Here is a 27313-nt window from a genome sequence, read left to right on the forward strand (position 1 = left end):
GGTTTTCGTAAAATGTGGGCGAGATGTCTGTATCCCTGTTTTCTCATTTCGCGTAATAATCGATTAATGTTAGAAAATTGGCTTGCCCGTTTGAGTTGGGGAAAATAATCTGAACTGGTAGATTTCATATTTAATCAAAATTCTTCTTGATTTTCAATCTTTCAATTGTAGGTCTCTTGGTTGTCGTTAAATGTTACATATATTTCTTTTATTGATTTGGTAAGACATTCTCTAGCGGAATGGTAAGGCCAAGAAAACTGATCTACAGAGTTTGGTACTGCCATGGAAAAACATTTTTGAATGGCGTTTACACGAGAAATCCACATATACTTTGATGTTTGTATCCTTCTGGGCGAACGCTGTATGGAAGATGTTACTAGAGATTTGAATCTAATTGCTGCCCATCTGGCCAGTTATTGGCAGTTATTGCCCAGTGCATCTTTATATATATATATATATATATATATATATATATATATATATATATATATATATATATATATATATATATATATTTCTCTGTTTTCTGAATTGCTTTTATAACGGTGGGATAAATTGCAGCTAGTACCTAGGTTTTCTTATTCCAAGTCTGCATGCATTGAAGTTCATCTGCTTTGGTAGCAAGCGCATTACTTACTAGTGATCAGACTTCGTTCTGTGCTGCTTTAAGGGTCAGTTCTGACAGCCACGTAATTACAACGATGGCATTTCATTTTCCCAATCACCAAAACTTAGACGTTTACCTTGTTTATTTTTTGTTATCATTTGGGCAATCAAGAGCATGTTCTGTCAAAGTCAAAAAAGGACAAAGAAATCCTTCAGAAGATGTGAGCACATCACAGTTCGCAGGTGCACAATCACATAAATACGACCAGATCAAAGTTAGGGTAGTTGTGTTTATAAATGTATTTGTTTTAGTTTGTGCAAAATCAAATAACACCATGAGAGAACTTAAATATGTTGAAATAAGTCAGAGCAATCCATTTTCACAATTGATGAATTGCACATACAATTGATCATGATATTAAGCGAGACTAAACATCAAATATGCAGGCATGCAATGCAGTACGCAGTATAATGTAAATCACATTGGATCATACCAAACATGTACAAGGAAACACAATCTTCCTTACCCCGTTAAAAAGTAAGAACAATGGGATCACCATTGTCTTTTTTGGTCATAGATACAGTAATCAAAGCGCCATTATCGTTCTGCTGCCAGCTTGGTGTAGTAAATTGTAACCTTCAAAAGAAGAACACCATACTTACACCATTAACAGAATCATAATGAATGAAACCAATAAAAAGGTTAGTATTTTCATTCATTGAATTCTTCTATATTGAAATATAATTCTTCAAATTATCTGGTACTACCAACAAAACAAAGAACAGAACTTATATATTGTACTATAGGTATATATACATATAAGTTCTGTACCATTAGTATGATTTTCTAACTAAATTTGGAGTGTTGCATCGATACTTTGCATTTTATTGAACATAAAACATATTCATAAGTTGAAGTTTTATATTTAATTGGAGCACTACACTATTATACTTGATTATAAATACCTTCATCGCATAAACAAATCCTACATCATCGCATAAAAAAATCCTACATCGCATAAACAAATCCTACATCGCATAAATACTTGGTCCCCATTTACGGGAACTTCATCTGAACTAACACATAAGCAGAAAGCCTTAGTCTACAGGAATTAGAAATTGAACATGAATCTAAATGGAAAGTTGGACAAATCAGCAGGTTGATATTAGAAGTGAGTTTCCTCAATTGGGGAAGATCGTCTGGGTATGACTTAAGTCCCACATCGTAAGAAAGTATTAAATAAAACTAACTTCTGTTATATAAACAGCTAACATGAATCAATAAAGGTATGATCCTTCGGGCAGTTAATGGGATATGAGAAGTGGTTCAAGCTCTCTAATATTAAGAGAGTTGGATGTTCGCCCCAAAGCCAAAACTCCTTTGTATTATTTATCCTATTAAAGATTTTATTTATTTTATTAAAAATTTCATCTCTTAATAGTTTTATAATTCAATTCAGTATTTAAATACAAAATAAAACAAAAAAAGACATTTCTAATCTTAATATAAAATATAAATTTAAAAATCGAATAAAAACACAAATAGAAAACAAAACTACTAAAAAAAATATCTTTATAATAGACTAATTAGAATAAGATAAAAATGAGTAATTATTTTTATTTTCATAAACAAAATTATAATTCATTAAAAAAGCTTTTAACTCATTAAATTTTATTTTTAATATTAATAAACATTAATAAAAATTAAATTAAATTTTATGTTTAAACATAAAGTTATAATTAATTTAATAAAAATATATTAACATTAAATATTTTTCAGACCTTTTTTTCTTAAAACAGTTTTATAATTAATTAAACAGTATTAGAAATTTTGTTGAGATTTTTTTTACATAATTTAATACAAGAAATATTAGTGTTAAAAACTTATTTAGGCCTATTTTTTGAAGTTTAAGCTGAGTATCTGATTCACCTATTTTTTTGGAAGTTTAAGCTGAGTGTTTTATCTGATTCACCGTCGGTCTTGATAGGATTTGTGACTTATTAGGTTGTTGGCAAGTTAGTAATAGAAATATTTATCGAATTTCATTACTCAATATTCTTTTTCATGATTCAATATTAGTATAATCAGGTTGACATTATTTTTAGAATTTCTAATGTAATATTTAACATGAATTCCTATGTAAACGATCCATTTTATTTATTTTTATTTGTATATTTGTGTGAATAAATTAATTTCTTTATAGATTTTATTTTGTTGTCTCTAAGTTTGATATGTTTTTATATTTTCTTATTTAGTTCTAATCTTTATTTTAAGTGTGTAAAATAATTGAATATAAAATATCTGTGATGGAGGAATACAAACAAAAACTCGAGAGAACATATTTTTAAAAAAAAGATCAATTGTGGAGTAAATATCTGTGTTAAGCGACATCAAAATCACAACGTTACAAAGTTAGAAAACAATCCATGCTAGAGTCTAGTATGTTGAGAGGTGGTTTGACAGATAATTTCTTTCACGTTTTAAATGATATAGCACCGAGTAGTGTTAATATGATATTAAATGGTGACATAGCTGATATGTCAAAATGAGTTATTTAAATATTTTTCTCCGTAATTGTAATTTATTATTAGAGATTAGGCAATACCATTTAAGGTGTTTCATTATGTTTAAATTCATGCATTCTTAAACATAACATCTAGATAGGAATTATATATCCATTTAAATTCATCATTCCCCCTTGCATGCATGTTTGTATTTGTTTATCATTTAACTATCTACACTCTCAACCAATACTCATTCTAGGTCTTATATTTTATTGCATTTATTGCCTACCGCTCATTTGTTAGGTCAATTAGGTTCATTACCATGTTATACATAGTATTCATGCATTCTTAAACATAACATCTAGATAGGAATTAGATATCCATTTAAATTCATCATTCCCCCTTGCATGCATGTTTCTTAGCAATGATTAAATATACAATCTAGGCCTAATACGAACAAGTCTACATATTAGATACCCATGGTTCCTGATTCTACATTAGGGGGAATTTTGGTTTGTTAGTGTTGGTTGCAAAATTAATGGTAAGTACACCAATAATAACGTAGCAAGTGATAAATATCGTTTTTCTCCAAGAGAGTTGTGCAACACTGATATTTCTCATAATTCACAACTCAATTAGATGTAAGATAACAAAAACATAAAAAACAATTATTTAGGAAGACACCTCTAGAAGTATATTAGCCAGCAAATACTTGGCTCGTTCAATAACCAATTCTTTATAGATTCTCTAAACTTTAATTAAAAGAATTTCACTCAATGAAGTGATTGACTCGTCCATTTGATCAAATATTGGAAACTAAAAAAATAATTCGTCCAACAAAAACAAACTCGTCCACAGTCTAGATTTTAATAAAATTGGGAGTATTTCTCAACGACTCAATGACTCAACAACGAGCTAAGCACAATTGAGTCTTTCTCATAGACTCACCCAACAATTTAAGTGACCCAAGTTCTTCGAATTTTAAAAAAAAATTCTTAATTAATGGATGACTCGTCTGTCGAGTTTGCATAACTTCAAAAATTATATATATATATATAAGTTTTATCCATAGGTTACAAGTAGTGTTTTTTTAACTCTTTTAAAATCATTCATCTCAATTCTATAGTACAGTACAATGAGTCATTATCAAACTGATATATCCAACTTTTTAAAAGTTATCACTATAGTCATTTCAAAACATCTCCATCCAACATATCATATAAATTTCAACAGTTATGAAGTAGCTTAAATCAAGTGTAGCGATGCAACATTTCTACAACTAGATTCAACTAGCACTTAAAACTATAAAAATTTAAAACTAGCTTCCATTATCAGGATTGAATATCTTAATCCCATTAGAGTGCTAATAGTCTTCACTCACCCAAGAAAAATTAATCATATCAACTATCTACACATGTTTCCTAACAATTCTAGAAAAATAGATATTTATTTTGAATGCAAGATATATACATGAAAACCTTTTAAAAATTGACTTAAAGAAAAGATATAAAAATGAACTTACTCAAAGAAGATTTTGATCGACTGAATTCTTTCTATTTTATGTTAGGATCCCTGTAATAATCTCTTATTCAAAAATTAATTATAGCAGAAACTTAGAGAGAATTTAATAAAAAAGAAGAAGATAGTTTTGGAGGCATAGTAATCTTTATAAAATAGAATTCAACTAAATGATTTTATTTATTTATTTGTGAGCTTTGTATTTTAATAATAAAGTATTTAAATTCAATCAGTATACTTTAGTTATTCTTAGGTATCTACAGTTTGAGTTAAAAGATGTTTTCACTTAATGATATTATATTTTTTCGTGTTTTTCTTTTCTGCAAAGATCTATTTCTAAAAATTTAGGAGCCACCAAAAAATACCACAATGCATGACATAATAAAGAAACAAAAAGTGCCAAGTTAAAAATAATTTGGTTCTGTCCGCAAATTTTTTACAGAACGGACCTTAATTAGTATCCCTCCATCAAAACTGTGAAGACACCTAACAAAAAACCATTTCAAGGTCTCTTGCCTTAAATTTTAAGGCATACATCCAGAGCGAGAGAAGTTAAGTTACCAATCAGACTATCCAAATGTCTCTTACCAACTCTTCAAATATCATTATTTCTACATTAAGAACCCAAGGATCATACCAAAAGCTAATCTCATCATTGCTAATTTTCAAATAAAAAACCATCCTCTACAAGTGAAACTAGGAAGTAAAGGATTATTGAGTTAAGGGACTATATAATATAATTAATGTACTCTATGGCAAGGTTTGTGCAAAACTAGGAAACTAATTAAGGCCAGACAAGACACTTTATTTCAAATTTAAGTAAAGAGCCTTATTCCTAATCACTAATGCTAGTTAATAATTAATCTTCTGACCTTTAAGAGACATGAAAGCAGTGCATGACTTTTTCATTCATTGAGCTTCTGATTTATTTGGCCTTTGGTTATGATTAATGCATCCTTTTCTTCCCCAAACTCTTTCACAACTTCCTAGTACTCATCAAAGAACTACAAATCAAATTCTAGTAATATTTTTATTTTTTATTTCACGAACAATTCCTGGCATTGATAAAATAAAAAGGCAGTACTTGAAATGGATAGAATTGTTTCATGCATCAACAGAGAGTGATAACATGTTTGGCTGACCTCATTCTGGTGCATGTTCAAGACAATGAAGAAGGTGAATGCATTTTGTTTATCACACGTTGTTGTCCATCTCTCAATGCTGTGTTTGCTATGCGAATGTAATTCAAAGGCAGTTACGTATATAGTTCACATGGACAAGTCTTACATGCCCAAAGTTTTCACCTCCCAACGCCATTGGTATTCATCCACCGTTACTTCTCTGGATTCCGCCACTCAAAACGTTAACCGTAGCATTTTGTACTCTTATGAAAACGCACTTCACGGTTTCAGTGTTGCCTTATCACCAAAGCAGTTAGAGAGTCTCAAAGAAACACCAGGTTTCATCTCAGCATACAGAGACAGAGCAGCCATTCTTGACACCACCGCTTCCTACGCCTTCCTCTCTCTCAACGTCTCTCACGGCCTCTGGCCAGCTTCCAACTACGGCCAAAACGTCGTCGTTGGCGTCGTCGATTCCGGAATCTGGCCCGAGAGCGACAGCTTCAAAGACGATGGCATGGTAACTCAAACTCCTCCAAAATGGAAGGGAAAGTGCGAGGGTGGTCAACGCTTTGACCCCTCCCTCTGTAATTCCAAACTCGTAGGCGCAAGGTACTTCAACAAAGGCCTTCTCGCAGCGCAGGACGGTGATGACGACACTAAAATTGGCTCCAACTCCGTTAGAGATAGCGTTGGACACGGGACCCACACCGCGTCCACGGTGGCGGGAAACTACGTGAGGGGCGCGTCGTATTTCGGTTACGCCAAGGGCACCGCAAGAGGAATTGCGCCACGTTCTAAAATTGCGATATACAAGGTTGCGTGGGCCCAAGGCGCGTTTGCCTCGGACATGCTCGCCGGTTTGGACCAGGCAATCGCTGACGGAGTGGACGTTATTTCCATTTCAATGGGTTTGGACATGGTGCCCTTGTACGAGGATCCCGTCGCAATCGCCGCTTTCTCTGCTTTGGAGAAAGGCGTGGTGGTTTCAGCTTCTGCAGGAAACGCAGGTCCGTCACTGGGGTCCATACATAACGGGATTCCGTGGGTTTTAACGGTTGGAGCGAGCAACACAGAGCGCTCTTTTGGCGGCACGTTAATTCTGGGAAACGGGAAGAGATATTCCGGGTGGACTCTGTTCCCAGCAAGTGCCACGGTCAATAACCTTCCTCTGGTTTACCATAAAAACGCTTCCGCATGTGACTCTTCTACACTGTTGTCACAAGTGGCGCGTGGCAGCGTCGTCATATGCGATTCTGTTATGGATGTTAACCAGCAGATTCAGCAAGTGTCACTCTCTTCAGTGTATGGAGCTGTGTTTATATCCAGTGATTCCACTCTCTTTGAAACGGGAAAAATGACGTTTCCGGGCCTTGTTATTAGCCCTCACCATGGTAAAAATGTGATCGAATACGCACGCGCCACTCGATCGGCTTCCGCCACCATAAAGTTTCAAGAAACGTTCGTCGGAACCAAACGGGCTCCCACGGTGGCCAGTTACAGTTCTAGAGGCCCGTCTTGGGAGTGTCCGTGGGTATTGAAGCCTGACGTTATGGCTCCGGGGTCGTCGATTTTGGCGGCTTGGGTTCCGGATTTGCCTGCGGCCCAAATTGGCCCAAACGTGGTGTTAAATAATGAATACAATTTGATGTCTGGGACGTCGATGGCTTGTCCTCATGCTTCCGGGGTGGTGGCTCTGTTGCGGAATGCACACCCCGAGTGGAGTGCTTCGGCTGTTAGGTCCGCGTTGATAACTACGGCCAGCCCACTGGATAACTCTGGAAAGCCCATCGAAGAAAATGGAGAGCTCTCTCCACGGGCTTCTCCTCTCGCAATGGGCGCTGGCCTGATTGACCCCAACCGTGCCCTTGACCCAGGTTTGGTTTATGACGCCACCCCTCAAGACTATGTTAACCTCCTCTGTGCCATGAATTTCACTCAGGCTCAAATCTTGACCATTACCAGATCAAAGGCCTACAATTGCTCCAGCCCATCTTACGACGTCAATTATCCCTCTTTCGTGGCATTTTCTGTTGACCTGAGTGTGACAGTGAAGAGAAAATTCCGGAGAATTGTGACGTACGTTGGAGATGGTCCGGCTACTTACACGGCACGTGTGAGCTCGTCTAATGGCACGCAAATCTCAGTTTCTCCCAATAGGTTGGTCTTCAAGGCAAAATATGAGAAAAGGAAATTCAGTTTGACGTTGAACTCTGAAATGAAGAAGGAAAATGCAATGGCTTTTGGTTCATTGGAATGGGTCGAAGAAACAGGAAGGCACGTTGTTCGGAGTCCTCTTGTGATTGTACCCACCAACTTTGTCTTTAACCCCTAAACTGGGATTTAACCTCACCTTCTATTTCACTTATCAATATCCTTTTTTTCCTACTTATCTTAATCTACTCTTCTCTTGAATCTTTACGTTCTAATAATATAATATCAACGTATCATTGGTTATCTTTTTTAGCTGCTTATTATCCTACTCTGCAATGCTTTAATCAAACCTTTTTTTTTATTCTTACACTTAAGTGTTTTCCAACTAATCTCTATACATCAAATTATACTCAATTCATTCCTTATAAGTAGATTCTTAGTTTATGTAAGAAATCTGAATAAAGACATATGATGTATATGAACCTGCAATCGTATTATTATTATTGTATATACAACTTATATACAGAATACTCGAGTTTCAAACTCAACCAATTACAACACCCAATTAAAGCCCTGTTGGTCCATACCAGTAGATTTCAGCACCGCATGGCCAATTGGGAGAAATTCAAAGTTTACCCTGCCATTCATTATTTACTGCAAAACTTTTTGAAGAGAACTTGAGCAACAAGACATCAAGTTCTCTTTGTAGACGACGATGTTTCAAAATAAGTTGGTCTTGGAGTAGAGGGGCAGCATATAGACTGAAGCAAGTCTTCCACACGCAGCACTTTAAATTTAGGACGTGTATTGGGAGCAACATTGTCAACACGGTGTTGGAAAATCTTGCCATTCTTGTCAAGTTTATACTCCGAGGTTCCATCGAACCTCCCACGATTCTCCCATGGACCTCGTGAGATTCCATGAACAGTCCACCGAACCATAATGACATTCTCAGCAGGCTGCCACACGCTGGATAAGTCAATCCACAAAGCCTTGAAAAACATCCTGCCATGAAATCGTAGAGCCCAGAAGATTGATTTGTAACTCTCGATGCCAACGAACGTGTTCAAAGGATCTTTGAGTACAATATCATCCCTGAATGAAAGAAGCAGATATGTAAGTAGACACAGCAAAATTGAATTTGCATATGGTCAGAAAACTTCCAAATTCCAATAAACAAGGAAAGCAGCTAAAACAACAACTACTACACAAAATAAACACCATGCAAAATAAATGTTTGGTTACATTTTTGGTCCTCGAGTATTATAATTGTACGTAAGACAATGAAAAATCACAAGTACAACTATGTCTGAAATAAAATAAAATTGAGAAAAGAAAAGAAAGGGAAACTGGAACCTATAGATGTCGAAGGATAGTTCTCTGTGGAAGAGGGCAGGGAAGTCCTCCCTGAGAGCCCGAAGAGCATGCCCCAAATTCACGTAATATTCTTGCTTTTCTTTTTCTTCTTCCTCTTTGCTTCCTCTCTTCACTGGAGCCGAAAAATAGCTGTACGAACTAAAATTCTGATCCAAACCCAAACACCCATAATCGTTAACTTTGCAACTCACTTTTAACCCAATTGTCTTGCCCTTTGTGAGCGGTTTGAAGTTGTAGAGCTTACTGGGTCTAGGGTTAAGGTAGTGCACTATTTTCCGGACCAAGAACGGTTCCGAGCAATGGATGAGAAGAGACATGGTGATGGGTGGGATTTTTGCGATGAAAGTGAAAGAATAAAATGTGGTTCTGCATGAGAAGAAAAGAAAAAGGGAATGGAAAGAAAAAAACCAAGATTAGATGTATGGAGTTATTAAGTGGGAAAAGAGTGTGATTGGTTGGATTTGGATTTTCTTTCTACTTTGCCTTCGGCTATTTTCCTCAAATAAAAAGATCCAAAAATGTCACCTTGTGGCGTGGGTTACAGAGAAATAACCCAAGAAAGAGAGGGTGGAGATAAAGACTCGGACGACAGAATAATCCTTTAGGAAAGATTGGAATCTTTGGGTTGGGTGCCGTGGCTTTAGTTCAGAGCATATTCCATCCTTCTTTTTCTTATTCTTCTTTTCATTTTATGTATTTGTGTACTAGTTTAAAAGAGAGTTGAATTTGATCTTAGAGAATAAAGAAATTATAATGGTTTATAAAAAATTAAATTTGAGATAATCTTTTTTTACTAAAATAATGTCTTTTATAGTAACTTATAAGGTCAGATAAAAGGGTGTTTATAACTCAGGAGGAGTGTAGATTTAAAAATGGAATAACAGAGCCAAGGGCATGAATGTCTTTGGAAAATTGTCGTTTCCCTTACAACAAAGAACACAATAATTCTTAATTAATTATTTGTGTTGGGTGATTTTCAGATGCAATGAAATGAGTGACATGTTGTCTTTGGAATTTGACTGTCTTGTCTTCTTCCTTCTCACTCACTCTCTCTTCAGTTCTTGAATTTGATCCACCTTTGTTGTTTTTTTCTCACCGAACCAAACAAATACTTAACTACCATTAGTGTTGTAGCTTTTTGATGGAACGTTGCGCCATGACAATGGACGTGGTTTCCATGGAGCACAGCAAGAGCTTCATCTTCGCCTTGCAGGTCATCAGATCTATCACTATTCTCACTTACTAAACTACATTACCGTCCATGTTTCAATTCTTTCTCTTGCGTTCATATTCATAACCACAAACCTCATTATCATATTACATTTGGAACCTCTAATCTCTCCACAAAGAATTAATCCCTATTCTAATTTCTGGGTGCTGATCCTCCTGATACTATCATTTCAGGAACTTAAGAATCTGAGGCCTCAACTCTATTCTGCTGCCGAGTACTGCGAGAAATCATATCTCCATAGTGATAAAAAACAAGTGTAAGGATACTTTTTGTTAAGGGCTATTTTAGTTTGTTGCTCTGGAATGCATACATACCTTATTTTTACAATTAGTGATTTCGCTGAGTCCTAATTACTTGCATGCCTGTCAGTGTTATAGCTGAAATTTTCTACTTATATTTGTGCATTAAAGTTTTCAACAAATGCCAGATGTGTGTTTTGCTTTATGTGGGAATTGTGGATGGATAATGGATATAACAAAATGCTGTAAACAAGAAAACAATCTTTAAATTGAGACTACTTAGAAAATTAATTCGATTAATTCTGATAACAAATTTTAAATGGTTTAAAGTGGACGCCTAATAAACATTGGCTAAGACTTGTTACTGCTTATAAGTAATTTCTATTGATCTCTGATCTGACTGTAGTATTTGCGTGATTGTATATACGCAGAAGAACTTGTAATGATTCTTAAAATGTATGGTTGTGTCTGGATAGTGAAATTGAAGAGAATGGATACCATGGCATAGGACTACTTGTAATGTAACCGAGAATTTTTGTCGCTAGTTAAATTTGTGTCTGCTAGCTGATTATTCTTCTATATTCGAACTGCGTGGATTAACCCAGACAAACTCCATTTTATTTTATTTCTGCAACAGGGTACTTGACAACCTGAAAGATTATGCAGTAAGAGCTCTTATTAATGCTGTCGATCATCTGGGAACTGTTGCTTACAAGTTAACCGACCTTCTTGAGCAGCAAACCTTTGACGTATCCACCATGGACTTGAAGGTCTCTACGTTGAATCAGGTAATTACAAATATTTTTTACAATTTCGAAATAAATAAATTCCAATTCGATTTGAAGTGACATATTTGCAAAAATGCAGAAACTTCTTACATGTCATGTTTACACTGATAGAGAGGGCCTTCGGCAACAGCAGTTGTTAGCTTTCGTTCCGAGACATCATAAGCACTACATTTTGCCAAGTAGGCCTAACTGTTTGTTTTTCTTCCAGAATTAACTATTCACTCTACAGATTTTCTTTTACTTATGATTCTTGTTTTGCGCTTAACAACACAAGCTAGATTCTGTGAATAAAAAGGTACATTTCAGCTCACACAGACAGATTAATTCAAGACAAAATCTATCTCGAACCAGAACTCGTCTTCCTTCATCAGGTCTGTTATTGGGAAAATGTCCCTTCTGGAGCTTTCTGTTTTGATGTATGTTCTCCGCCTTTCTCCTTTTCTCCTTCAACTGAATATGTATTATGATTGTACCTAGGTACCCCTATTTCAAAAACTCTTTCATGGCATTTAGCATCAGAAACTAAGTCTACCTTAAAAAAAACGACTTCCCGCACTTCCAAAAAGTAAGCTTCCAATTTTGGGCTGTGTAGGCTCGTTGCTTTATTTGCTATTCACTCCATTAATGGCATTACAGTGGCACAAGACACTGCTTTTTCACTATTTTAACACATCCATTTTTGCAGCCCCAAGGACTCCAAATTTTCTGCCAAGACCTCTGGAGTTTTCCACCTTCTAGGTATGCTGAATAGCTGTATCATTTGGAGCACATAATTCAGTTACAGTGAGCAAGCAATGGTTATGTTTTCCATGTTTAAATACATTAGCTCCTCACAGTTCCTAGTTCCGTGCCTGTAGATAGTGAAGAGCGTAGATGGATGAAACCCTCAGCAGCACAACTCCACTTATCAAATGGAACTCTTACTTCTAGAGCTGCCACCCAAACTTTTGGTGTCACAGACGAGGTAACTTTGCTTTCATCAGGAAGTTCAAATGCATGGTAGTGGGGTGCCAAATTTGACAGATTAGTCAAATGTGATTGATTATAATTGACCTATCTGTTGTTATTTGATCTCATGTGTTTGGAAATCTGTTTATCTTTGTTTAACACTTCAAGGCAATATCTTTGACATAATCTGTCAGGGGAGCGTAGTTTGGATTTTGCACTTGAATAAAGATTCAGATAGAAGTTCCTTTTCTAGAACAGGATAATGCTTCTAATTGATGATATGTGAGGGTATTTGACTGTTCTCATTGATAATTTTGATACATAAAAAACTAATGTACTAAGGGGAAGGGTCATTGATAATTTTGCTAGCAGCTTCATTTTGGAGTTCGTTGCATCAGTAACTTACTCACTCAATACTTTTTTACAGAATAATACTGTTTACAGATGAGTGATGTTCATGTTCCATTTTGTTCATCATGCTGAGATTCATTACAGAAGTTCATCCTCAACAGTCCATTGAATTTAAAAATTTCAGCAGAATGTTGATCCAGTAAATCTGTTGATATTACAAATTCCCAGCGAGGCTAGTATTAACAGTGATCAAACATATTGAGATGCTTTTGATTTAAAAATCAAATACTTTTCATCTGTCCATTGGGCATTTGATCCTATATTTTCCTTATCTATTTGATCTTAATTAGTTACTTCTGATGAATATGTGGTCCTTGTACAATATAATATATTTAAAGTGAGAATGGATGCAAGCCAAAATTAGTCTTTGATTGATTCATTCAAATATTAAACTGGTTTCAATATAGCATGCATAATTTATTCCAATGGAAAACGGAAACTTCTACTGTAGAGATCCACACCACTTGATTGAATTAGGCTTTTTCCCTTCTCTTTCAATTTTGTGGGGTTGTTTTCACAGCCACCGGGGAAAAATGTTTGTTTTTATTTGACTTCCACAAAGCAATAGACATTCCATCAACCAATGTATCAGTACCTGAAATTGTGGAGAATATATCCCAGCTAGCTAGCTAGTTGAAAGATGATTTTTTTCTTAGTGCTTTTCTGTCATAACTTCGGCAAAGTTTCTGATGATTCTGTGTATGCAGGATGTATTGAAGGGTTCCAAACCATTGACAAAATTTGGATCATTTGACAATCGAAATGGACGTGAGGCTGCCCAAGTTCACAGCCGCAGTAAAAGTGTGCTATCTACTCTCTTTATCAAGCAAAAGGCGCCTAAGTTGAAGGCCGGTTCTGTGTTATGATACCTCTCATGACAAACTATGTCAGTTTCTTTCTTTTTTAGATAAAAGAGAATTAAGAAAACAACTTTGACATACCCAAATGCTTAATTCTCTTCTTTCACCCTGCGTCTACTAATAAAAAGAATTACCTTAGTCCATGTTTTCCAGTTATAGTCTGTGAATAATCTCTGAATAATGACAATATATGCAGTAGCCGTTTTTCTTTCATGTCTGCAATTTGTTATTAATCATTAGCGAAAGAGCCACCACAAAAAAAATATTAGACGACCCCCAAAATTAAAAATATTTGCGTTTGCCGGGAGTCGAACCCGGGTCTATTGCTTGGAAGGCAATTATCCTAACCGTTGGACTACAAACGCTTGCTGTTGTTAAAGCTATCTAGAAAATTATTATATAGATATAATTAAAATTGCGTACATATGATATAATGTATTATTATATTGTTTAATGTTAATCACAGATTCATGCATCCTAACTAAGTAATTAATTTTTTATGCATAACTAAATTTTATTCGGTTCAACTTGAGCAAAATAGATCTGGCAAATGGAACTTTTCTACAATGAAATTGAATCAACACAATTTTACAGACTAGCAACATTACGTGCATGGTTTCAAACTGAATGAGCTTTTTCAAGCATGATCAACACCTTCTACCTCTTTTATTTGGATATCTTTTCATTACTTTTACAAGGAAACAGAATTCAACACAAGTGAAGGACCTAAAGTTGAAAGTTGGTTTTGTTCAAACCTCAAACACTGCCCTTGATGGTTCTGGAAAATCCGGTTTGCTTATCAGCAGACCTATCCCAAAGCATTACCCCACCATACTTGCGCGATCTTTTGATAAAAGGCAACACTTCCCTTATCACAGTTTGTGCTGGTACAAAACCGCTACCAGCTGCCGATGGAGATGCAGGAAGACCCAAATAAATTTTCCTAGCCTTAATGGACGAGACCCACTGCTTCCATGAATTCTGAAACTTGCTGGGGTCACCAGAGTCAAACTGACACTGTTCGTTGTTGTAAAACTGAACCCAAACAAAGTCAAATAGCCCAGTTGACAGTGCTCCATTCTGGTGTTCATCAGGGAAAGGACACTGCGGTGCTGCTGTTAAGTACACTTTTCTGCCCCCTCTGCTGTGCCGAGAGAGTCTCCTTGCAAGCACAGCGTAGAAGGCTTCACCACCACCAACTTCAATGTCGAAATCTACACCATCCAATACTGCATCACCTAATGGTCTTGTCCTAGATTTCCCTCCCAAGAAGTTGTTCCATATGAAATCTGCCACGTTTGTAGCATCTCCGGCGGATGACAAGGAGTACCCTGGTTCACCACCTCCGATTGAGAGGATCACCTTGATGCCTCTCTTCTGGCAATTCTTTATCTCTGTGCTCAAAATTTTGCAACCGTTTGATGCAGGTTCGCAGTGACCTGCAAGGTTGATTTGGGGTTCCCGCCCACTGCCAAATCTTGCAAGAAACGCTATGTTCACAATTTTGTACAGTCCAGATTTGCATGTTTCGGTTAATGAGCCCTCTCTCTCGTCCTGGCCCCAGTAAATCACTGTGTCTCCTCCTGCATTGGTTCTAAAAACCAATGCAAGAAAATTCAAGAGAAAGAAAATTGAAACTTTTGGTGTTTTATTGCCCATTGCAGTCTTAGCTTGATGTACTCCGACCCAGTTAGGAACCAATTTATAGAGCCTCCTTAAATGTTTTATTACACATCACGTACCATGCAGTTACGCTATCATTGCATACAAATCCATAATCTATTTAACGTCTTGGACCTAATTTATTTCTTTTATTGTATATATGCACTTTTTTTTCAAATTAATTGTTGTTTTAACGGTATATAAAAACAAATTACCAGTGTGCTGGGTTAGCGTCGTTGTCTCAAACAATGCGTCGGCAAGTGCCACGACGTGACGGAAGACAAAGATTAAGGGCAAAACAAGTTAAAGTAATGTTCATTTGTCTAAATCTCGTTTTACATCGAATCTTTACATTTTAATAGCATTTCTTCGTATATCAACAATTCTTAGTTTTATATCAAAGGTTACAGGCAGGGGATTGTTTTATTCTTTTGTAAGGAAAGATATGAGAAAAATGGTGATGATAGATTTGGATGAATTTGAAGAAGTTTATGTTTTTAATAGGAGATAATTAATAAGATTAACTTGTTGGAAGATACAACATGATTTATGATTAATCAAAATGAAGTCCTTTTATTCATATAAATTTGTAATCTATTCTAACGATATTGTGTCCACGTTTCCATAATACGTCTTGTATGGAATAGTGAACAGAGAGAGTCGTAGCACTTTCTGAATAAGTTGTCATCTAAAATGTTCATACTTGTTAACAATTTAGAAATTTGCATTATAATATATTGAGATAAAGGGGTCCCAAGAATTATATTGTATTTCTCATTAAGGATTGTGGTCCAACGTTCAATAACTGTAATTTGACGATTAACAATGACAAAAATTCATCTATCAAGATCATTTGTTTCCTCATGTAAGTCCCTTATTGTCAAATTCATTTAAGTTGAAGACATATAAGACAAAATCAAAATAAAAATTGTTAAGACATCATACAAGATGAAATTAAATGAATTCATTGAAAGCTTTTTTAGAATCATCTCGTATAACCTATTCAACGCTTCATGTGACACAACACACAAATGAAAACTTTAGAATTGATTCCAAGCATGAGAGAACAAATTCCAACACCCTGAAATCGGATCCAAACAAAATAGAACAGATTCCAAGACCCTGGAATCGATTCCAAACAAAAGAGAACATACTCTATTCTTGTTGGAAGCGGTTCCAAGTTTTCACAAATCTAGTTCCAAGTCTTCACAGATCTAGTTACAAGCATGTGTATGCATGTCATTCGACCTCTGTCCATGAACTATGATGTGAATCCAATTAGACTGTTATGATAAATGGATATGTATGTTTTGAAGTATCAAACTACTATGTTGTTTGTTGTGCTGTTTTTCTTCTTGTTGAGCTTCTATTTCACAGGGTTGGTATGGTGTCAAACTTCTATGCATCTCTCTTATATTTTTTTAGGAATCTCACATGTGCATGTCAAAAATAAAAGTGGTGCATGTGAAAAATAACAGTGTTGGTGGACATGTGAAAATAAAGTAATAAGGATATTTATGTAAAAACATTATATTCACTCTCAAATCTCTTCATGGTAGTGGGATGTCAAATTCACATCTATCTCACAAATCATCTTATTTCATTGTTTGTTGGAAGTCTCACGTCAACTAGAGATAAGGTCAAATTATAATATATAAGTCGGGTGCAAATCTCACCATACAAACCAGTTTTGTGGGGTTAAGGTAGACTTAAAAACCACTTTCTAATATTTTTTTCTTATCTCTAAAAAAATGTGAAAAGTCTCTAAATCAACACTTCTTCCAAAAGAACACCACAACAATATCATGTTATTATTATCTATTGTAATTCATTTATATATATATATATATATATATATATATATATATATATATATATATATATATTTAATTGTGCATGAAAACTATACACACTCAAATTGATAAAAAAAAATAGAAAAAACAAAAACTCAAACTTTAAATATTTTATCCAAATTCTTATCATCATTCATCTTTATATAACCACAACGTGCATTACGATAAAAAGAGATGTAATCCGTGACTTGCACATTGTAATAATTATATTTAAGTAGGTTCGTTGGTTTAGAAGACAAGAACGTAGAAAGAAGAATAACTTACAAGATTCGAAAACAAATGTATAATGTCACATAAAAAAAGGAAAATAAAAGTATAATTCTTGTCCACTCTATATATCTTTGTACCCAAAATATGCGTTAGCTTAGCTTGGGAGAAAATAACCAGTTATTGTCTCTAACAGGTTTTGATATGATTTAATTTTATTTGACTATTACAGTTTTCCGCTCTGTTATACAGGTGATGTTGATTTTATGTATATTTTAAATTTTAAAATTGTATTATTTATGTAATTGAATTGATATGTTTTATATTATTAAGTCTGTCTTCAAGTTACATGTTTTAAAAATTGTAGCATGTCATGCTATTCAGTAAGACAAATGAAACAACGGGTTTAACTATTTTCGTCACTACTTCGTTCTCTGTAAGAATGAGTTTAAAAGATATAAGTAGAATTTTTTTTACTATAATCTATTTACTCTTGCTATCTTTTAAAAGAATGATGAGAATAAGATGGATATGTTTGTTTCACACTTATAAATTATTTTCTTTGAGAACTTTGAGAGAAGAGTGTGATTTTTTTTTTATATATAAAAGAACAATTTAAAAGTCATTTATATATATATATATATATATATATATATATATATATATATATATATATATATATATATATATATATATTAATGTGAGTTGGAAATAAATATTAAAGTGACTTAGAAAAAGAGACCCAAAAATCTTCCTAGAAATAGGGCTTACAATAGTTGGAAGGAGTGTCAAACCAATGTGAATTTTGATTAAATATGGTAAGACTTAATACTTTTAGCAAAAGATTATTTACTTTGAAAAAAATAAAAAGAATGCTAATGCATTATCATCATCGATCAAAAACATGGTGAACCTCTCCACTCTTATTGTCTACATTTATAAATCATTTTAACTATTTTGGATTTATTAAAAGAAATAAGATGAAATTAAAATGAAAAACGATTGTAATGGAACGTGATCAAACCAATTTAAACACTTAGCTGTTAAGATATAGGATTAAATATGTTTTTAGTCCTTAAACTATCACGCAATTTTGAATTTAGTCTCTATTCGAAAGTTTTGCTCATTTTAGTCCTTTTAGTTTTGAAACTCTTATTTTTAGTCCTTAAAATTGAATGGCGTTAAATTTTCTTTGATGTGGCAAACGGGGAACCACGTGTTATGCCACCTTTTCTAACTACTTTTAATTGACGTGACAGTAAAAGTGTGGTGGTCAGTCGGTCTGATGGGTGGTCAACCACTCGGCCTGATCGACCACCAGACTGAGTGACCAAGCGACCATTATATTAAAACTTTTAATTATGATTTTTGAACAAACAGGACAAAAAAGATTGAACAATGCAGTAATGGATAAAAGTCATACAGTGTAAATGAATTCCTTAAAAATGATTTTTAACTTACAACTAAATTTATTTGTTTATTTTATTTTTTATAAGAAGAAAAAGTAGCTCAAGCGCAAAAGGGAAAATAATAATATTTTATGTTGTTCATATTTTATTAAATTTACTTTTAAAACAGAAAAATAAAAAATTCCATTATGTGTAGGGTTCTGTTCTTATAGTTACAGCTTAGTTATTAACTGGTACGCAACTACGCGGCTTTCACTTCCAACCTCACCCTAACACCACTTCAGTTGATCACAGCCAATATTTACGTTTTTTACCCTAACCAATAGCAACTACAAAAAAAGACGCCCAATTTATAACCAACGGATTTTACCTTTCTCTCTCACAAAAACCCATAAGGCGTCTCTTTCCGCCGGAATCGCAACCGTTTGTTCTTTCTTGGCTCATCACCACCGTTCCGAAGTCCCAAGAAAGAATAGAGATGTTGTGGTAAGGAAGGTTCCAGAAAGAAAGAGAGAGGAATGCCGACGCCGGCGAACACGCATCAAGTATTGGAGATCAACTTGATCTCCGCGCAGGGCTTGAAGCTGCCTTCGTCTCCTCGGCGAAAGCTCCAAACCTACGCCGTCACGTGGATCCACCCCGAAACGAAGCTCAGAACTCGCGTTGACAAGCTCGGTGGCCACAACCCTACCTGGAACGACAAGTTCCTCTTCCGCGTGTCACCGGAGTTTCTCGCCGGCGACACCTCCGGTATCTGCATTGCCATCTACGCCGTCGGCACCTTCCGCGACCACCTCGTCGGCACCCTGCGGTTCCTCATCAGCAACATTCTCCCCCGCGACGTCGACATGTCGACGCCGTGCTTCAGCGCCTTCCAGCTCCGGCGGCCGTCGGGGAGGTTCCATGGCGTGATGAACATTGGGGCCATGGTGATGGACGGGTCAGGCTTCCCCGCGTTGGAGAAGATTTGGGCGATAGGGTACCGAGACCTGATGGGAGAGAACATACAGCAGCGGCCGAGAAAGACGGCGGAAGATAAATCGAAGGAAGAGGAAATGTTTTCGAGCGAATCTTGCGAGAATTCTTGCACGGAGGAGGGGGAAGGGGAGTCGTCGACGGCGTCGTCTTCTTCGTCGCCGAGAACGGTGACGTTGAGGGATTGGAACGGAGTGAGGGAATTGACGGGAAATAAAGGGTTGACAATGTCGGCTTCGGGATTCTTGTGCTGTTTGGTTAGTCAAGGGAGTGTTGACGAACAATTCAGTCCAACCAATACCACTCTAGAAAGGTAATCCAACCAAGAGCTCTACTCTGCTTTCTTTTCTTTCTTCCTTCCCCTGTCATTTTTCCTCTCCAATTCCCTTGTAGCTAGGATCCTATACTTCTTTGTCAATTCCAAATTTCAAAATTACGTAAAATTTCCACGGAAAAAGGATACCCTTTATTCCTTTGTTAATTTCAAATTTTTTTATGTAAAAAGTTTTAAATCAATTTTCCTATCCTACCTGTTAAGCACAACATTGGTTTGTTTATATTTTCGTAACCAAGAAACGAGTCCCGATTGGGCCTTGCACAAGCTAACCAGTGTCTGAACAAGTACAAATTAAAGGCCAACCAACGTCTTAACCAGTTTCCTATTTTAAATAATAATAATATAAAAATTTGAAATAAAATAATAATATCCATAAAAGTAGCATAAATTACAAAAAAATAAACCTGTCATGGCTCTTTTAAATTTGAATATTCCAATTAAGCTCATGACGACGTAAATTTATTTTTTTTAACCGAAAAGAAAGGTAAAGTATTCAACTCATGAAAATTTTTGGTAACTTACATATACTAATGAGTATGATTTTGAAATGTTTGATGAGTTTTAAAATTGTTGTTGTTAAATTCAAAAAATTGTTATAACTTCTGTTTTATAATTAAATGATTGTTAACGTTTTATAACGACTATGTTCTGCATAATATGTTAACGTTTTATTACCTTACTTCCTTCTCCATTTTCTCATCGTCAACATCGAATTTTCTTTCCTGTTTTCAGAGTTTTTTTAGCATAACTTGGGAATATCTTGAGTAACTTTTCTCTCTCTTATCCTTCTTCTAGAATCCATACGCATGTGGTGATATGAGTTTAGATGGTGTTTTAGTTTTAAATTGATTGTATGATGTTTTTTCATGGTTCGATTTTGATATTTTGAGAGTGATTACTGGGTATTTTTGTTTCATTGTTTCTTTTTCAAGAATTTAATCTCTTTTTAGTCTTCAATAAATTTCCAGCAACTTAAGTTGTTTTTTATTTTAATTTTTCTTTAAATTTTAAATTTATATGGATTGGTAGATTGAATATCTATCTCTACCTGTATGTAAAAATGTAATTTTGTGGATAATTAACTTTTTTGTGGGTGATTTAAAACCCTTGGTATATGATAGGATTGGTTTGAAATTTAAGTAAATTTTATAATAAATAGAATCTTTTAATTGTTCGTTATAGTTTATAGTGATTATTTCACAATTTGGAATGTCAAGAGACGAAGTATTTTGCATTGTATTTATATTTACATTTGTGAGATAAATGAGTATGATTAATGAAGTCATTAATTATAGGACATATAAGTTTTTAACTTTTGAATCACCGATATTATAATTTATTTTAGTTGAAAAATTGATGGAGATTCCTATACTGAGTATATCAAAGAATTATCTTAATTATTTATCTTAATGAAAATGGATAATCTATTAATTTTAAATCTTAAATTGAATGTTAATTTTTAATAATTCGAAAGTCACCAGTGACTTAAAATTGTATCAATATGTGAATTTTTATAATCAATATCTTGCGTAATATAATTGTGTTATGGAAAATGTAATATGATAACTTTGATTTTTATATTAAATTTAAAATACTATCTTACTATGTTTTTGCATATATTATAATAATGGTAAGTATGTGTTAACGAGTACGCATATGTCGGTGTAAATAGTCATTTATTTATAGAAAATAATATGATGCTGTATGTCAAATAACAATATTTTAAAATGTTATTGGTGTGTGTATATATTGTAATGTTCATATATATTTAAGTTATATTATGTATTCATTTGTTTTCTATTCAAATATTTATATTTATGCATATCATATATTTCGTGTTTAAGTTTGAATAATCGTTTATATTTGTATACGTAGATATTTTATTTTCGAGAACATTACACAATCGAATATTACGTCTAACTTACCTTCTCACGGCATTCGTATAAAGAATAATTTTACTTTGTCGTGGATCGTCGGAAATGTTATTTCTTTTCATATTTGCTTTGTGTTTTAAGAAATAATATTCTTAGACCACAAACCATAGTTTCCATATCTAGTAAAAAAAACAAGTTTTTAACGCGTGCTTCGGTTTCTTATATTTATTTATTCACACACTAGAAATCGACTCTTATACTTTTGTTTGAATTAGCGTATGAAAAATGAAAAAATGAGAAAGAAAAAAGAAAGTGAGAAAAAAAAAAGTATAAGTGAAGTTGTTTAAATAAAGTAAAACTTTGAAAATAAGTTTAAAATTAAATAATTTTATTTGCTAGTCATACTATTTTTTATATTATTTGTTAATTATTTAGTATTGTTGTAGTAGAAAAATAAGAAAAAGAAAACATCCCTAAGTATTATGACCCTCTATAATTAATTACGAATACTGATTATAAGTGCTATAGTAGTTTAACATTTTTTTCAGTATTTGTGTAATCTACATTCCTGAAATCTAGGTTCCTACATGGTTTTCTTTCTTTTTTTTTTCACTTTTTTTTCTTATTTTTTAACAATTTTCCATTTGCACTTATTAATTGATACAAATGTATTTCATACTTTCAATATAACTATAAATCATGTATTTGTATTGGGTGAGTTCGATTGAAGAATAAGAATTAATTTAAGTGAACTTAATTTGATAGAACACTTACTAATGTCAATTTAAAAAAGTTCATTGCATCTAGATAATAAGTCCATTTGAAAGTTAATCCATCAATAAAATTATTGATCAAGAGTACAGTTGACAATTGGTCTAAATTAGCAAATCAGTCTCATAGTTATGATTAATATATGATTGAGTTATAATTAGGTTTGTGGTAAGTAAAATTTCATTATAATTTCTAAAATAGGGGTCTAAGTAAGGTAGCTGGTGATTATTAGTTGTTGCATTTAATACTTGAACATACTTTTTTACTTAAGCGTTAAAGTATTTTTTGCACATGTTATCCGAGCGAATCTAGACAAACGAGAGATTTATATTATCAAACAAATTAAAATAACCACAAGCAAACTGCAGAGAAGGGAACAAAGGACTAAATTATCTTGGAATTGTTGGTACTCGATCGGTCCCATAAAAACATTTTAGCACCTATTGTGGCCAAACAAATACTTTTTAAAACGCACATGGTGACCATAAAGAACATGAGAAACAATGTTATTTTAGAGGAGGATTTAGACGAATGGCAAATGGACCAGATAAAGAGGTACGAGGAGGAGTTAAGGGCATTGCATGTTGAAAATGCAATTATTCGATAGGAATAGGGCACGAAGAACCATGTCCCTTCTACCTCAACCCAACTGGGTCTAACTAAACAACCACATAATGAATCATACCATACGGTTCAAGAGAAACCTGTCAAGGCGACCAAAGACCACAACCCTTCAGCACGCATAGTAGACATGATCGGGGAACACCCGTTCACTCTAGGAGTCATGGACACTCCTTTGTTGGACAACTGGAGGGTGCCCGTGTTTGAAAAGTATGATAGGTCTACCATCAGGATGAACATGTGAGAATGTTCATAACACTGATGGCGTTGTACACAATGAGCGATGTCATCTAGTGTCGAATTTTTCCTACCTCACTAAAGGGAAAAATCCTAGTTTGGTTCTCATTGCTGCAATGAATTCAATTAACGAGTCCCTTCGAGCCTTCATGGATCACTTTGGAAAGGTTGCATCGTAGATAAGGAACCTTAGCCCTAAAGTGGTCATGCATCACATGATCACTACTACTTTACCGCTTAGGTCGTTCGTGGATAGTTTATGCATGCAACCAATGGAGAGTTTGGATGAACTTATATCGCAATCGGCTAAGTTCATGCAAGTTGAACAAATTAGGGACTCTAGAAAGCATATGCGAGCGAAATCTACACTAGTGACAAGAAAGGAACAAACAAGAAATCGTTTAGAAGAACCAAGATTTGATATCCAAGGAGCAGGGTAAGGGTCCACACTTTCATCAATATACTCAGTTGAACGCACTACACACAAAGATTTTGAAAGATGCTCTTAGCGTAGATCTTATGCTCGTACTAATGAAAAAGTCAACTCTTCCAGACACGGATGGTAACCGACATTATCAATACTATCGTAACCTCAGACACACCGCTGAGGAATGTGCCACCCTAAGGGATAAAATTAAAGAATTGATCTAGGTAAGACATTTGAAAACTTTTGTCAAGATCGAGCGGTCTGAGAGAGAGGTTCGCCTCGTAGACGCAACCCACCCCATAGTCCTCGAAGGGTAGCTCCCAGACCCGATTAGTGGAAAGAGAAATCTCAACATCAGAGTCAGGGTAGAAGCCAAAGTAAAGATCACCCAAATGAGAGTTGTGATCAATAGAGAGGCGTGATCAATAGAGAGGTGTGATCAATACAATATCTGAAGGATTTGCTATAGGAGGATCGTTAACAACTGCTTGGAAGAGGCACATAGTCGCTCAAAACAATACATTTGATTGAGAAAAGGGCCATGCCCTCGATGAACCTTACAAACAAAGACTTCAAAGCTCATAATCCCGATCAGGAGAATCATATGGTGATAACGGTCAAGATTGATAACTACGGTATCAGGAAAGTGTATGTTGACCAAGGCAGTTCGATCAAAATCTCTTATTGGAAAACATTTCAAAAAATGGATATATCTAAATACCTCATCGTGTCTTGTAACCAGCAAATTATCGAATTTAATACCTGAGCGTTTAAACTATTTTTAACTTAAACATTGGAGTACCTTTTCTAAGTGTCATCCGAACGATTCTAGACAAACGAGATACTTATATTACTGAACGAACTAAAAATGATTACAAACAAATTATAAAAAAGAAAGAAAAAAAAATAAATTATCTTTAAATTGTTAATACTCAATCATTTAGAAACAATATTAATTAAAAAAAATTATATGATTTTTATTAATTTGAACAGATATCATAAGCCTAAATCAATTTGTTTGTTTGATATTTTTTAGTAACTAAGATGAATTTTGTATTTTTCAACTTAAATTATATGTCATGTTTAAAATTGTACCTTGATGCTTTTAAAGCATGAGTTGTGTATTTATTAGTAAAAGGAAATGTGGTTCTTAATAACCCAAAATTGGTTGGTATGACTTGAACCGTTTCTTAATGTGACTAAAAGGACTACTTTTGTAGTCAGTGAATAAAAATGCTCTCTTATAATAATCAGAAATGGATCTAAACATCTAATTGAAATTAGGTCTAACATAAAAAAATGTGGTATTTATTATTCTTAATTATTTTGAGTATCATATTCAGATTGTTCCTACCGTAGTTACAAGAAGAATTTTGTGTTCATCATCTAAAAAATGGTACTTTTAAAGTTAAATGATCCTAAATATTCTTAATGTGGAAAGTTTATTTTTTAAAACCGTGTTAAAAATATTATTTTTAATTACCCTAAAATTTTATGTTTGTTAAAACCAACCTAACAGATGCAAATTTTTTTCATATTCTTGACCTAAATTACACAGCTTTTTGTCTTTACTGTGCGACAAAGTAAATGCAACCACCAAATTAAAATCTTAACGTTTTGGCTGATCTCAACACATCAACTTACATAAGTAATAAGAGAGAAAAACTAGAAACAAGGTCTAACTAAGTACTACTTTTTTCCTTTAATAGTTTTGTATTTTTTTTTTATGAATATCTTTTTAATAATTTTAGTTGCAGTTACATAATAGAGAGAAACATTTTTTAAAATAAAATTGTTGTCTTTTTCTTGCCGTCCGTTTATATTAACATTGGCCTACGTAACTCTGCCTCTTTAATTACAAAAAGATATTTTATTCCATTTTTAAAAAGAAAAACCATAACCAGCATGGATAATTCGATTTAATCTCTCAAACACAATTTCAGTGTAAATTTTATCTAATCTCAAAAAAATTGTAAAAATGAAAACTAAAATTCATTAACTTTATAAAAGGAATATATATTTTAAGATATTCAATCCAAATAAAATCTAACATCTCATGTTAATAGGAAAAATAAAAAGTTGGTAAGAAATAATTAAGATGTCTCATTGTAATAACCTATAATATTCTAAATACACAAAAACACAATATCATAATCTAGATAATAATACATTCACATATCATAAATTGTTTGATTTTTTAACTTTTTTTATTATGCTTTTTTTTGTTATAACTTAAGTAGGAATGACCATGTAAGTTGATTATTTTATTTTGTTTCAAATTTAACAAGTAAAAATTAGAGTGAATTGACCTCTCTATAGTATTGTTAAAATGGATCATCCGGTCCAATTCGGTACGATCCATTACAAGTTGGTTATTTAGTGAGTTAACTCAACCCAACTTACTTAATTATAAGTTTATTTTTAATTTTTAAAAAATAATAATTTTTTTCTAATTCAAATCTAAATAATTTTCAATCCAAAAGGATTAATTGAATATATATATATATATATATATATATATATATATATATATATATATATATAATACAATCCAAAATCATCTTAAACTCGTAATATAATTTAAAAGTAAGCACAAAAAGTAAAATTAAGTAGGTTGGTGAGTCAATCCGATTCACCACAAATTCAATCCGAGTAAATCAAATTCAAAATTGGTCCATATCAAATTCTTTTTCAATCTAACCAGTACAAACCCTAATAATTCAAATTAACTCTCATATTCTAACCTATTTTGAAAGCATTACATGCTTGACATAAAAATTCCATGAAAAGGTGTGTATAAACGTTTTTATTATGTTTAAATCTACTATTTATAATGAAATTAAAGTAAATTAAGTAAATATAAAATTAACATTTGCATTAAATAAATATTTAAAAGTTAAGTTTTTTAAGAAAAGGAAAAAATAAAAAAAAATATTGTTTAAGTTAAAAAAACTATAATAATTAATCAATATTAAACGTAAACAAAAAAGATGACTTAGAAATTCAAGTATAAAGTGAATAATAAATAATAAAATAAAATAAAAGAATTTTATGTGACTTAAAATATAGTAAATTTTACATTATGAGAATCAAGTGATCTCCTTTTGTTATTGACTCGTTATGTGAAACGAATATAAACATATTAACGAACTAAAATACTTAAGTCATTTTATATTCTTTTA

The 27313-nt window shown here is 33.5% G+C and overlaps 4 protein-coding genes, 1 non-coding gene and 1 pseudogene across 5 annotated transcripts; 3 read left to right on the plus strand and 3 right to left on the minus strand.

The window, feature by feature from the left end:
* The first annotated feature begins 4833 nt into the window (after positions 1–4833).
* LOC124837872 (subtilisin-like protease SBT3 pseudogene) lies at positions 4834–8208 on the plus strand (annotated as a pseudogene).
* A 170-nt stretch (positions 8209–8378) lies between these two features.
* Positions 8379–9805, minus strand: LOC124837765 (uncharacterized). The gene is made up of 2 exons (XM_088091428.1): positions 9261–9805; positions 8379–8999 (listed from the first exon to the last, which is right to left on the minus strand). The coding sequence occupies exons 1-2, from the start codon at positions 9596–9598 to the stop codon at positions 8597–8599; spliced, it is 741 nt and encodes a 246-aa protein (XP_087947554.1). The 5' UTR covers positions 9599–9805; the 3' UTR covers positions 8379–8596.
* A 378-nt stretch (positions 9806–10183) lies between these two features.
* On the plus strand, positions 10184–13971 carry LOC124837864 (protein ABIL1-like). The gene is made up of 9 exons (XM_047313327.2): positions 10184–10494; positions 10686–10768; positions 11389–11539; positions 11619–11718; positions 11818–11910; positions 12017–12104; positions 12225–12277; positions 12397–12503; positions 13606–13971. Exons 1-9 carry the CDS (start codon positions 10423–10425, stop codon positions 13762–13764), a joined length of 906 nt encoding a protein of 301 aa, XP_047169283.1. The 5' UTR covers positions 10184–10422; the 3' UTR covers positions 13765–13971.
* Positions 13972–14051: 80 nt separating this feature from the next.
* TRNAG-UCC (transfer RNA glycine (anticodon UCC)) lies at positions 14052–14123 on the minus strand. Its single transcript has one exon. It is a non-coding gene; the product is annotated as a tRNA-Gly (tRNA).
* A 358-nt stretch (positions 14124–14481) lies between these two features.
* Positions 14482–15417, minus strand: LOC124837757 (basic endochitinase-like). The gene has a single exon (XM_047313220.2). It carries the CDS (start codon positions 15415–15417, stop codon positions 14515–14517), a length of 903 nt encoding a protein of 300 aa, XP_047169176.1. The 3' UTR covers positions 14482–14514.
* Positions 15418–19045: 3628 nt separating this feature from the next.
* Positions 19046–21305, plus strand: LOC124837746 (Calcium-dependent lipid-binding (CaLB domain) family protein). Its single transcript, XM_047313211.2, has one exon. The coding sequence runs from the start codon at positions 19408–19410 to the stop codon at positions 20179–20181; it is 774 nt and encodes a 257-aa protein (XP_047169167.1). The 5' UTR covers positions 19046–19407; the 3' UTR covers positions 20182–21305.
* Positions 21306–27313: the final 6008 nt, after the last annotated feature.

This window comes from Vigna umbellata, chromosome 5 (assembly GCF_029865625.1).
Source record: "Vigna umbellata cultivar VRB3 chromosome 5, Vumbellata_1.0, whole genome shotgun sequence".
Taxonomy (NCBI): Eukaryota; Viridiplantae; Streptophyta; class Magnoliopsida; order Fabales; family Fabaceae; genus Vigna; species Vigna umbellata.

Bases quoted from the DNA above. Each gene is read 5' to 3' on its own strand.
- LOC124837765 (XM_088091428.1), bottom strand. From the start codon at position 9,598: ATGTCTCTTCTCATCCATTGCTCGGAACCGTTCTTGGTCCGGAAAATA. The intron at 9,000-9,260 runs GTTCCAGTTTCC...TCTTTCATTCAG, and splicing joins CTATCCTTCGACATCTATAG to GGATGATATTGTACTCAAAG.
- LOC124837864 (XM_047313327.2), top strand. From the start codon at position 10,423: ATGGAACGTTGCGCCATGACAATGGACGTGGTTTCCATGGAGCACAGC. The intron at 12,278-12,396 runs GTATGCTGAATA...CCGTGCCTGTAG, and splicing joins TGGAGTTTTCCACCTTCTAG to ATAGTGAAGAGCGTAGATGG. The intron at 12,504-13,605 runs GTAACTTTGCTT...CTGTGTATGCAG, and splicing joins CTTTTGGTGTCACAGACGAG to GATGTATTGAAGGGTTCCAA.
- LOC124837757 (XM_047313220.2), bottom strand. From the start codon at position 15,417: ATGGGCAATAAAACACCAAAAGTTTCAATTTTCTTTCTCTTGAATTTT.
- LOC124837746 (XM_047313211.2), top strand. From the start codon at position 19,408: ATGCCGACGCCGGCGAACACGCATCAAGTATTGGAGATCAACTTGATC.